At 43.1% G+C, this 13,630-nt stretch overlaps 1 protein-coding gene across 1 annotated transcript in view; it reads right to left on the bottom strand.

Moving 5' to 3' along the window:
• Positions 1–7,960: 7,960 nt before the first annotated feature.
• Positions 7,961–13,630, bottom strand: part of CPNE4 (copine 4) — a 280,894-nt gene continuing 275,224 nt past the window's right edge. The window contains exon 16 of the mRNA XM_082044514.1: positions 7,961–8,494. Within this exon, the coding sequence (XP_081900640.1) occupies positions 8,363–8,494 (132 nt within the window). The 3' untranslated portion in view covers positions 7,961–8,362. The remainder of the gene's footprint in view (positions 8,495–13,630) is intronic.

The raw sequence follows: 13,630 nt of genomic DNA, 5'->3' as shown, positions 1-13,630 counted from the left end.
CCGCTCCGCTGCTAAAAACCTTCCGTGCTGCCCCGGAAAGAAGGTTCCGGCCCGCGCTCCCAGCGCCGGAGGGAGGAGATTGTCTCTAAAGTTAAACTCCCGAACACACCTTAAGACGCGGTCGTGCGTGCTAAATTAATGTATACTGTGATTAAGTTATAAAAGACGTACACATCGTTAACCAATTGACGTGCTAAATGCTTTCTGACCACCTGCAAAACGAGGGGATGTTTTTCAAGGTTTAGCTCCTTCTGCATGACGAGGAGACAGGAGATTGAGTGATACATTGTTTAGAAGCAGAGTGCTTAGTTTAACTAATAATTAATACACGTCTTGTGAGTAAGAAACTAAACAATTATAACTAACATAATCAATTATTTCTTAGTATAGATGTATGTCAAAATTTTCAAAAACTGTAATGCATATGTAATAATCATGTGAACATAAGCAATGCAAGAGCATCCAGTCTTTGGGGCGCTTATGGAGGATGATCCCCAGTGTTCCCCAGCACTGACAAAATAAAGAATGCCGCTTAACAGCCTAATTGACTCTGCTGTTATTTCTTCATTTCAGCGCGCCAGACTTGCCTCTGGTTGCCCAAAGCGGCCCAGGAGGACGGGTCACCCTGCCTGTGGTTTAACCTGGCCCCCGCTGGCTGTGTGCTGGTTTTGGCTGGGTAGACCACAGGGGGAAGGCCTCGGGCAAGGGGGTGGTTTGGGCATGTGAAAAATGCAGTTGTGATTCGTGCTAAGATGTTTAATGTTTACAGTTATAACCAAATGAGGCACGGACTCTGAACTTAGAAAAGGGAAAGGTGGTTAAGTTCTATGTAAAAAGTTATGAAACTTGTTTAGGAAGTTATATTGATAGAGGGAACTAACATTTTAAGGGTTAAGCAACTATATAATAAGGGCCTACTAACAAGCTAACATTTTAAACCACATAATTAATATCTAGTTTAGAGCTGTATGTAACTAATTGTGCTAAAAAAAGCAGGACTTCATTAAATGCTGAGATAAGAAGTTTTACAGCACCAGCTGCAACCTTGAGGAGACAAGATAGCCAAGATTTACAGCAAAAAGGGGGCGCCAGTCTGGTTTCAGTCGGTTTGGTAGCTTGGGTTCCAGCCAGTGCCTCCTAATGAGCCAAAGGTAAAAAGTCCACTGTGGCGAAGCTGAAGGAGCCTTCATCCAAAGACCCCTGAAGACCCTTCCTCAAATTCGCCAAGTGACATTGCACAGGTGCAACAGGGGAGAGTCAAGGAGGGGAATATGTAAATGGTTATCTGAGACTCATTTTAATAAAAAGCGGGAAAGATCATGAATATGTATAGGCGTTTCTGGGGTCATTATGAATATGTAATACTGTACTGTATTTAAGCACACTTCTTATTGTTAAAAGTGTGCGTGTTGGGCGGAGTGAATCCCCCGCGCACCCAGCGCTGTTTTGCTTATGCTCTAATGAACACATATTTAAAGAATACAATTAAGGAATTGGATTAAACGTTGTTTATCCATAGAAAAAGCGTAAGTTATTTATTTCAGGCAGAAGTGTCTCTGCGTTATCAGACCAGCGGTGGGCACTGGCCTGAAATGCTTCAGGTGCTCCTTGCCAGTGATGGGGGCCGTGTAAAGGTGGCAGGGCAACATTGCTGAGAAGTGAATTTCATATTGTAGCCAGTGAAGTTACTGGTAAAATTAAAGTAGCCAGGGAGAAGATTTCAGGGCAGCCTGGCACAGGGCTGGTACCTCTGACTCTCTCGCTTCAGTGAGATCTGGCTTTTGTCAGTATTCAGAATTAATGAACACACTAGGCAGGATAGTGAGTGCATATGAACTGAAGATTCCCTTTTAGTTTCAACAGAATTTTTTTTTAAAGGCTGTTCAGCGTGGCCAGCTGAAGTCTCATGGCTTCTTCCCTTTGCCCCGCTGCTCCATTTTCTTCCCCACTGTGTGTGGTTGTTGTACTCGAGGCTTCTGGCCAGATAACAACATCTGAAAAAGGCTGTAGGAACCTCAAAGTGGGCACAATTTTGGTGGTCACACCCAAAACTGTGATCCAGAAAACTACCAGCAGCTTTCACACGTGCTCCTTGTCCTCATGTTTACTTCTTGTCTTTTAAAGAAGTAAAACCACAATGTGTTCAGAAATGTGTCTCTCAAAATCACAGTGCAACTGATATTCCTTGTCTGAAGCTGGTTAGTCATCTCTGCTCTTATAGTGACTGCTGCATCTTCTTGTTCTTTCCCTGGCATCAGGAACAGCAACACCACAGGGGTGTTGCTAGATTTCATGTAGACATGTTTTCAAGTGGGGTCCATCAGTAGCTTATACTCCTGCTCTCACAGGGACTTCCACACCAGGAGGCAGAAAGGATCTAAAAATGTTAAAAGTCATACCTCCCAGTTTCTAAGTACTGTGACAAACCTACAATGATGCTTACCCTACCAAAGTCACCAGGAAACAACAAAATGATATTTATCCCCATTTTGAAGAAGTGGAACCAAGGTACACAGCAAGATTAAGTGACTTGCCAAATCATGATGGATGTTCCCAGCTAGAGAAAAGGGCTCTCTTGATGTTAGCTACCTTTGTTGCTGCAAGATGCTGCTTTTCTCATCTAGCATGCTGCACAGCTGAGGTGATGAAGGATTTCATAAACCAATAACTTGGAAGTAATAGTTGGGGGTGCACACATTTTGGGGAGAAAAGTTTCAATGCTGTACTTCTTTTCTCCTTTTTAACACGATGATGCACTATCAAACCATGATTTTGGTGCATGCAGCTTTTAAGGATGCTGAAGAGGCATGAATTCTTGTCAAATTGGGGGGGAACATGTGTAGTGAGATGGCTGCAATTCTGAATGCAATCAGATTGCAAACTGCCTGCTCTAATCAGTGGGACAAGAACTCAAGTGCCTCCTGAACACAGCAGTAAAGGGCTTTCTGCACAGCAAGAGAAATGACTAGCACTTTTTTAGTGAGAAGGAAGAGAAAGACACAGTGCCCATTACAAAATAACCTTCCCTGCCAGGCTGCTGCCTTGAGTAGTCCTCAGAATTGCAGGAATGAGGAAACAGAAACACCGCTTTTGAACTGGCAGCCTTCACAAGAGAGAAGTCTCCTAGATTTCACCTGATCAGTTTGGAGGATCTCCCCAGCTATGCGATGAATCACACAGAATCATGGAATCACAGAATGTTTGGGATTGGAAGGGATCCTAAAAGATCATCCAGCCTAATCCCCCCGTTGGAGCAGGAACACCTAGATGAGGCTACACAGGAATGCGTCCAGGCGTGTTTTGAATGTCTCCAGAGTATGAGACTCCACAACCTCCCTGGGCACCCTGTTCCAGTGCTCTGTTACCCTTATTGAAAAGAAGTTTTTTCTCAAATTTATGTGGAACCTCTTGTGTTCCAGTTTGAACCCATTACCCCTTGTCTTATCATTGGTTGTCACCGAGGAGAGCCTGGCACCATCCTTGTGACACTCACCCTCTACATATTTATAAACATTAATAAGGTCACCCCCTCAGTCTCCTCCAAGCTAAAGAGACCCAGCTCCCTCAGCCTTTCCTCATAAGGAAGAAGCTCCACTCCCTTAATCACCTTTGTTGCCCTACGCTGGACTTTCTCCAGCAGTTCCCTGTCCTTCTGGAACTGAGGGGCCCAGAACTGGACACAATATTCCAGGTGTGGTCTCACCAGGGCAGAGTAGAGGGGAAGGAGAACCTCTCTCGACCTACTAACCACCCCCCTTCTAATCCACCCCAGGATGCCATTGGCCTTCCTGGCCACAAGGGCACAGTGCTGGCTCATGGTCATCCTGCTGTCCACCAGGACACCTGGGTCCCTTTCCCCTACGCTGCTCTCCAACAGGTTGTTCCCCAACTTATACTGGAACCTGGGGTTGCTCCTACCCAGATGCAAGACTCTACACTTGCCCTTGTTATATTTCATTAAATTTTTCCCGCCCAACTCTCCAGTCTGTCCAGGTCTCGCTGGATGGCAGCACAGCCTTCTGGTGTGTCAGCCACTCCTCCCAGCTTGGTGTCATCAGCAAACTTGCTGATAGTACACTCTATATCTATGAGATTGCAAAAACAAGAAAGAGGGGCTGCGAGTGCCGCCAGCTGATGGTATGCAGTGAATGTTGCAAAGAAATGTGCAGCTGGGCTGATTATCACTCATCTAGCTCCCTAATTGCTCAAATTGCCTCCAGTAAAGTACAATTCCTCAGCAAAGGGCTGCAGGTACGAGTAAGACCTATGAATAAAGGAGGATGGATGGTGCTATAAACTGTATTTTCCTTGTGGCAAAATGCCACTTCCTGTAAATAAAGGGGGAAAACAACCTGAGAAGTGTAAACTTATCCTAGGAGTCCTCCAGCTCATCCTTCTCATTCCAAAAACTGTGAATGTAAATGTACTGATGCTTTCTGCCTGAAATGTCCATGCTACATCGGACTGAAGGGAGTTTGTCTAGTACCTCTTTCATTCTGGATATAGCTTTAGATTTACATAGCAGGTGTGACTGCAAGACCCACAACCCCAAGTGAGAAAGGTCAATCCGAATAGCCAGTTGGGTTCTTTCTGGGAGTCAGCCCTGTCCCATTTGTGCAGCTGGAGAGCCAAGCTGAAGGACACAGCTCAGTTTAAGTCGTCATCGAAGATCAGACCGCAATACAGTAATGAAGCTCACTAAACTCACAGTATTTGGTGTGTGGATAAACCCAGGGAATGCAGCCAAGTGTTGCAGAGCTGCAGGGCTCTGTCATGCAAATGTGCCCAGAGCAGGGGCTTTCCACCTGTGTGTTTTGGAATACCAGCTCTGCAACGTGCAGCAGGCTTTGGCTTGGACCACTGTTCTTCATCACACCCAGCAGCTCTCTAACGGATCAAACCGTAAACCTTTTAGCTGTCATCAGTTATGTACCTTTGATATTTGGAGACTAAAAGAAAAGACATATTTTAAAGTGATACTATTATTATAGTTATAATTCTGTCTTCATAACTGCAGACTCTTTCATCAAATGCCATAGAACACAATATTGCTTATTCTAGTAAGAACTTTACACAGCTAGATTCACTGTAGGGTAATGAGCAATTAGCAGTGTATTAGTGTTTTTTTAGTTACTACTGTAGACTTAGTTTCCCCTACACAAGTAACAGTGTAACTCAGGTCAGTATCTGGCTCAAGAATTATGGATATTCATGTATTTTGGGCTAATAGGGATCATGAATATCTTGGAGTGTTCTGGGACTTTTGGGTTTTGAATTGGATTTGAGAGACAGTAAAAAGGAAGGCAGGATTGCAGTATGCAGTGATGATATTTTAGATCATCAATTACCTCAAAAGTACAAGATATAAATTATTTTAAAGGAGTTTTCAGAATTTAAAATGATCCATCAAAAGGCCATAGAAGTATAAATTTGCATTAAAAAAAATCTAAAAGAAAGAAATTGATGGCAGTTCTGCCTAAAGGCAGAATAGCCTCTCGAAAACCCTAAGTAGATAAAACAGGATAAAAAATGCCATTTCAGAGATATATTCATATATGTAATGATATTACCCTGCACAAAGCTCATAACTTGGAGCAATGAAAATAACATTAAAGGCTTCATTAGAAAGCCTTTACCATATGGCTAGTTTTGTCTTCTGTGCATTCTCCTACACCAGCTCACCACACTGTTATGTGTTTGTTTTACGTGCTGCGATTGAAGGAGATTTCCAATTGATTTTTCAATATCATGGAGGTATCTTTTCAAATACCTTGATGGCTGCTAGAGAATTGCTGATCTGTATTACCGCTGGTAGTGATTTGTTTCATAAGTAGACAACATTTATAATCTGGATTGTGTGAAGTAAACAGAAAGATCTGCAGCAACTGTGATTTTCCTGAGACACTTATCCAGACCACCTACCTACCTGAAAATGACCGATGATTCATATAGCTCAGTATAAAATAACCATTTAACAACCACCTGTTGATCTCTGCATTTTATGTGATGCTACATTATAGAAGCACCTTGTAACACCTCTGCTAGTGCAGAGCTGTAACTGTCCAATTCTGTGTAAGCATAAACACTTCAAAAACCTGTTTAGCCAAAGACGTGCCAGAAGAACCATTTATCTGATTCCTAATTTTTCTTGCTGAAAACTTTCTTTTACTTTCCTTCATTCTGGCAAATAAGAACAAAAAGGCATAACCCCCTCCTCAGATGTACATTACATCCCCAAATCCATGCCCCAGATTGAAGTAATACTCATTACGTGGCAAGAGCACCATCATGCTTCTGAGGATCTCAAATCACTTTTCAAATATTAAAATTCCCCAGTAACATTATGAGATATTTATTAATACATAGCAGTGACCTTCATTTTACAGATGAGGAATGTGAGGTACAGAAAAGTTAAAACTACTTTCCCAAGGTTACAAAACAAGATACTGGAGGAGAAAAAGGACATGGTTTTTCAGTCATGTGCTTTAAGAGCTAGAAAATCTTTCTTCTGAGAATAGGGAAGGGAAGAAAAAAAGGGGGGAATAGGAATAAGAAACTAGAGATGTTGTAGATAAGAATTAAGACATGTTGGCAGAGTGGGGTATGAGATATAAGGGAAAATCACGGTAGCTTCCAGAGGAAATATATCCACAGCCTGCTGGGCTAAGCTCTAAAATGAACAGTCAGCCATTAGACAGAAATGTGGATTTGAGATCTATCAGTCGGGATATCTTCAGACAATTTATATCCATAAGCAAGTAATACTGGCTGCTGTTCAATATCCGATCAGCTGAAGGAATCTCTGCTAGCAAGTGTGAACGATTGTGCTGCAGGATATAGATGGAGCAGAACTGAATGTGCAGGGGAGACAGCCCCATGCATCTTGGCTGCCCCGTTGCCTTCATTTTATGGTAGAAAATCATCAATCAAAGCTGGTCCCATGGAAGTTACTTCTAAAGGAGAATCAGGGAGCTAGAGTTCTACATTACCTGCAAACTCATTTTGAAATAGATATTTCTAAAACCAAAATCCCTTGCTCACAGGTGAGATTTTCCAAAATATTCAGCACTGGCCCAAAACAGCTTCTTCTGGAACTAACAACAAGAATGGTTTCAATTCATTGGGAGCACAACTCGTCCAAAGCTATGCCCTTTGGACAATCTCACACAAATAATTTTGGGTCGAATTTTACCTTCAAAGTCTAACAAGTCACAGCTTTCACTATTGTCTTTTAGCAAATGGAGAAGCCAAAATTCAAACACTAAGAACAACAGTGATCTAATTTATTCTTTTATATACATAAATATTTCAAGGGAAGGGTCAGTCCACTGCCCATCTGTTCTTGTGTGTCCTCTTTAAAAAAAGGTGGTTTGAATATTGTTTAGGTACAAACTCAGTTTTTTTTTAGCACACACAAGTGATCTGTGTGTGCGTGAAATTACAAATCACTGGTTGTCACAAAATCAGGCCATGTAAAATTTGGATATGGTGTGTGAGATATTAAAAAATACAAATGAAACAAAATGAGAATTCCCAAATATAAGAGATTATAGATTTGGGTAGCCAAAATACCACCTGTTCGAACAGCAGCCAGATCGTTTGGATTAAGTGGGCATATTTTAAAGACATGCAATCCTGATGCATCATGCCCTGCAAACCAGATCTGTTCACAGCTACAGTCCGAGCCCTTCATAACAGCTGGATGTGTCAGGCTTTTGAAAAATTGCTACTCAGGCCACAGACTGAGTGGGCATGTTCGCATGCCCATGTCATAAGGCGCTAATGTTAGAAGTGCCCATGCTTCAGGCCAGGTATCTCTTGAAACACTTTATTCCCCTTTTCTTAGAATATGGAAGTTGAAAGCAGGCAGGCTTGTGGCAGAGAGAGAAATAAAGACAACAACTGCAAAACTGTGTTGTTTTTATTTTAAACATGCAAAATACAGTTCATGCATCTGCCATTTTGAAAAATCTCTCAGTTCATAGCAGATTCAACCAAAGACATTTTGGCTATCCACCCTCAATAAATATTTCAAAATGCTTTACAGTGTAAAGATAAGAAATTTAGCAAAATTTCAACAAACCTGTATAAAAAACAGATACAGATAACTTCTTATTTCAAGGCGACATGCTGTAATGTAAAGAGTTCACTTTTTTTTTTTCTGGATTTTTTTCTCATAAAAAGTTTTCAACAATACAACCGCTTAACAGATTTAAGCCTTCAGGCTACACATGCAAAAAAAAAAGGTTATTGTAGTTAAAAATCACCAAAACGTGCTATTTTTTGTTTCATTTTTAAGTACAGTAGTTGTAGACAGTAGCATTTTTCTTTTTTTTAATTTTGTAAAAGAGTGCAGGCGGGTTCATGGAGCTAGTGTCCTGGAAGACTCGTACTCTGACATACATTTTGGTTTTATCCCTTTGCCATTGTAATAGTCCACGACTTGGTTTGGAACTTCAGCCAAAACGCTTTTTGCTAGAGCAGCTGGGGATGCCTGCAGGAAATGGTAGAAAACACAAGGGTTAACCTGTCTCTCTGCTAAAAGTGCTATGGGTTTTAGAGGTATTGGTACCATGAGGTCAAGGTGGGAATTAAGGTACAGAAATGGAAGGCAAAAAAAGATTCAAAGTGACTGGCACTAGTTCTAGAAACTCATTTGATGAGGGAGTTTGGGCAGGCAGCTGTAGCTGCCTGACAGTACACTAAAGCCAAAAGTGGTCTGCATGTTTTTCAGGTCTGTTTGGGATATTTTAACTTCCCCGCACACTGGGAGAGCAGAATACCAAAATAAAAAGGGCTGCAAAGAATTCATTCATCAGTACTCAGTGAGGAACCCTGCAGAGCTTCGAGTTGAACATGAATGGACATCACTGTAAAAGAGAAGCCTTCATCACCATTCTGCATTTCAGGAGCTTGCATGGTATTCTAAGGGCAGGGGAAGATTTTAATTCAATAAAAAATATTTTGTTTTCATTGGAATTAAACCATGGTCATGCGAAAGCTTCAGTCCTAGGCTTTGTGGAAGCTTTAAAGCTCATCCTGCAATGTATAAATGGTGGGTGTTAATCAGACTTAAGAACTGATGAGCCTGAAATGTAGATGGATAGAGAGATGGCCACTGGCCCTCTCCCCAGGTGAGGAGGAGGGCTGCCCCTACGTGCTGTGAGACACCGTGCCCTCTACCCATAGCACACCCTTGCTGCTTCATTTTAAGCAGTGTATGTTAACCTGTGTATGTTTTGTGGGCAACTGTCACCTGCATGTGCTGCAGGGATTTTCCTCAGCCCCTGAATTTGGCAGTGAGGAAACCCAATTCCTGTTTCTCCCAAGCACCCCAATAGCAGCCTCTTGCCCCATTTTTTGGATTTCCTTGTTTCTAAGTATTTGGGTAGAGCTGATTCCAAGCCCCTTGGAGCCAGGCTGCCCAACCATCTGCCCTCTGAGCCCACCACAAAAATAAAGTAAAAATGCAAATGCTTAAATGTCAGGTTGAGAAGCTTAAACTTGTGTTTATCTCCAGATACAGATACACGCGGATCATGCACTGCAGCTCAGAAGATGCACGGGTACTCAACCAGTGACTGGGTCACATTTCTTCTGCACATCAAGTACTTTTTCCCACATTAATGAACAGTTCCCTCCTCATTGTCTGTTATATTGTCAGTGAGGTTTCACAACTACCATGTCAGAAAGTAGTTGTATTGGCTGTTTATTGGTGTACTGTATTTCATGGGGTGGGGTCCTTATACTTCGAGAGTCTTAAAAATAGGCTTACATAGGATGTAAATAAATGGTAAATGGTAAATAAGTGATAAATGGTTCTATGATTCTGTAAACTATTCATAGGCAAGCTAATCTAGGGTTGCAGAAAACCTCTGGGCTATTATAAATTCCAGTATCAAATGTTACAATACTACAAAGACAATACTAGGAAAACCAGAAACAAAACTATTTATTGTATTTTTGTATTTTGAGTCATGTATGTGATTAGTAATGAATAAAATGAACTGCTATTTCTCTACTGTGACATTTATACCAAAATATTTGTGCAGGCAAAAAAGCCTGGAACATTTCTGCATGAACAAACTGGCAAAGCAGAGCCCATACTTCGACAGCACAGCAACTGTTCTCAGGTGTTTCACAGTAACAGAACCCATTTCTTTTAATCCCTCAAAGTGAAATGCATAATTTTCCACAGTTGCCCCATTCTTGCCTAAGCCCGTTTTCACTGAAATCAGCAGAAAATACCTCTTGGAGTCAGACAAATGGCCAATTTCTGCATTGCTATTGAGAATTACTGTTTTTTTAATCTCTTTCCCAGTGTACCAAAGCTACATGTACCTTAGACTGCCTCTGTGTCATCTTACCAAAAATATAAACCTACATAAAGGGTAAAAACAGGATGTGGGGAAAGACTCCTGAGGCCATGGCTGCACACACAAGCCACAGCAATCAGGAAACTTCACTCTGCCCTATCTTTAAAAATGCTAGGCAGGAGCACCTGCCACCAGCTTCTGTGGATCACGTGTAGTCCACAAGTCTGAACACCGGGCCAACGCTCATCTCTCTGCATCATCCTCCCGTCACCACTTCTCTTTTCTGATGCCACATCCATTCTTCCCAAATGCTGGGTCAGCCCTTCAGAACAGACTCTGTCAGGGCCAGATGCGCGGCTGAATCACCACCACTTGAGGAGTCAACGGAGCTACGTGTTCCTTGTCCAGCATGCATGTGAAGTAAAAAGCGTTTCAGTGAGGTTTGAGCTAACGCATTTACTGTGCCAACAGGCTCACAGGCTACATGTTGCTCCACACAGTTGTCCTGGGGTAGCTGTCTTCAATCTGAACATAGACAAGTGTTGCTTTTTAGAGTTTCATCGTACTGGTGATGTCTGTTGGTCCTGGGGCTCTTTCTAGCAGGGAGCATCCCAAAAACACGGTTAGGGGTGATTTCCTGCATGACGATTCAGGCTATTTGTACCTTATGTACTTTTGTGGTGGTAAAGCACTCTAACTTCTAGACCAGCTGGTGCAGAAGTCAACTTGCAGCTCTTCAAGGAGTTAGTCAACAGGAACCTCTGAGAAACTGCCCTAAGGGACAAGGGGGCAGAACAGAGCCGGCAGATCTTTAAGGATGCTTTCCATTGAGCACAAGAGCTCTCCATCCCCAGGTGTAAGAAATCGGATAAGGAGGGCAAGAGGCTGACACGAGTTGAGTTGAGACCTGCTGGTCAAACTAAAGGGCAAGAAGGAAATGCACAGGCAGTGGAAGCAGGGAAAGGTATCCTGGGAACAGTATTGGAACACTGCCTGGTTGTGCAGAGATGGCCTCAGGAAGGCCAAGGTGCAGCTGGAGCTGAACTTGGCAAGGGATGCAAAGACCTGGCAACTACCGACCTGTCAGTATCACCTCTCTGCCTGGAGAGATCATGGAACAGACCCTCCTAGAAGCTATGCTAAGGCACATGGAGGACAGGGAGGTGATTTGACACACCCAGCACGGCTTCACCAACGGCAAGTCCTACCTGACCAATCTAGTGGCCTTCTGTGATGGAGTAACTACATCAGTGGACAAAGGAAGGGCTACAGATGTCGTCTATCTGGACTTCTGTAAAGCCTTTGACACAGTCCCTCACCACATCCTTCTCTCTGAATTGGAAAGGTATGGATTTGATGGATGGACTGTTCAGTGGATGAGGAACTGGCTGGATGGTTGCACCCAGAGAGTAGTGGTCAATGGCACAATGTCTGAATGGACACCAGAGACAAGTGGTGTCCTTCAGCATCCTGTACTGGGATCAGCACTGTTTAACATCATCAGTGACACAGACAGTGGGATTGAGTGCACCCTCACCAAGTCTGCAGATGACACCAAGCTGAGTGGTGCAGTTGACATGTGTGAGGGATGCGATGCCATCCAGAGGGACCTGGACAAGCTTGAGAAGTGGGCCCATGAGAACCTTATGAGGTTCAACAAAGCCAAGTGCAAGGTCCTGCACCTGGGTCAGTGCAACTCCCAGTATCAACACAGGCTAGGGGATGAAAGGATTGAGAGCAGCCCTGTGGAGAAGGACTTGGGGGTACTGGTGGATGAAAGACTGGACATGAGCTGGCAATGTGTGCTTGCAGCCCAGAAGGCCAATTGTATCTTTGGCTGCATCACATGAAGCGTGACAGGCAGGTCGAGGGAGGTGATTCTGCCCTTATACTCTGTTCTGGTGAGACCCCACCTGGAGTCCTGCATCCAGCTCTGGAGCCCTCAATACAGGAAAGACATGGACCTGTTGGAGAGGGGCCAGAGGAGGCCACCAAGATGATCCAAGGGCTGGAACACCTCTCCTCTGAGGACAGGCTGAGAGAGTTGAGGTTGTTCAGCCTGGAGAAGAGAAGGCTCTGGGGAGACTTTATTGCGGCCTTTCAGTACTTAAAAGGGGCCTGTGAGAAAGATGGGGACATACTTTTTAGAAGGGCCGGTTACGATAAGACAAGGGGTAATGGTTTTAAACTAAAGGAGGGAAGATTCAGGCTAGACATTAGCAGAAAAGTTTTACAATGCAGGTGGTGAAACACTGGAAGAGGTTGCCTAGAGGGGTGGTGTAGTAGTCCACAAGTCTGAACACTGGGCCAACGCTCATCTCTCTGCATCATCCTCCCGTCACCACTTCTCTTTTCTGATGCCACATCCATTCTTCCCAAATGCTGGGTCAGCCCTTCAGAACAGACTCTGTCAGGGCCAGATGCGTGGCTGAATCACCACCACTTGAGGAGTCAACGGAGCTACGTGTCCCTCGCCCAGCATGCATGTGAAGTAAAAAACGTTTCAGTGAGGTTTGAGCTAACACATTTACTGGGCCCACAGGCTACATGTAGCTCCACACAGTTGTCCTGGGGTAGCTGTCTTCAGTCTGAACATGGACAAGTGTTGCTTTTTAGAGTTTCATCATACCGGTGATGTCTGTTGGTCCTGGAGACATTCAAAGTCAGGCTGGATGTAGCTCTGAGCAACCTGATGTAGTTGAAGATGTCTCTGCTCATTGTAGGAATTTGGACTAGATGAACTTTAAAGGTCCCTTCCAACCCAAACTGTTCTATGATTCTATGATTTGTATAAGTAAGAATTAGTAAATTCTGAGCTAAAAACCAGCCCTAGTTTAGCAGTGCTCTGTCAGGGTTACCGTCACTGGCTTTTTAACACAGATGGTACATTAATGTTTTACTGTAATGTTTTCTTCTCCACTGTTAAACTGCTGTGCTTGAAGACCATCCAAGCAATAAACACCTTAAGATGAACAGTGCTCAACCAATGGCTAATACATAACAATCAGATCAGCCAGCAGCAGGAAAATAGTGCCCTGTGAATATAATTGGTGTATATTACAAATGACTGCTGATTCGGTTCTATAACTTCACCATGCTTAATCTTTAATTACAATGCATAATGCCAAATATTGCTGCTTGCAGTACTTAAGAGCTGTGCTTTCCACACTCACTTGTGATATATGTGTTATTAAGTCACAGTTGTTAGCCTTTATGATTAAATACAATGCAGAGTTGAATACAATCTATTATACCTGTGCCATCAGATTTGTGCACAGTAAACACATCATGCATCCTAAAGGCAAAGAATTTCA

The sequence above is a fragment of the Streptopelia decaocto genome, assembly GCF_964273445.1.
Source record: "Streptopelia decaocto genome assembly, chromosome: 2".
NCBI lineage: Eukaryota > Metazoa > Chordata > Aves > Columbiformes > Columbidae > Streptopelia > Streptopelia decaocto.
The sequence above is the reverse complement of the archived record's forward strand: the minus strand, read 5'-3'. Positions and strand labels throughout refer to the sequence as shown.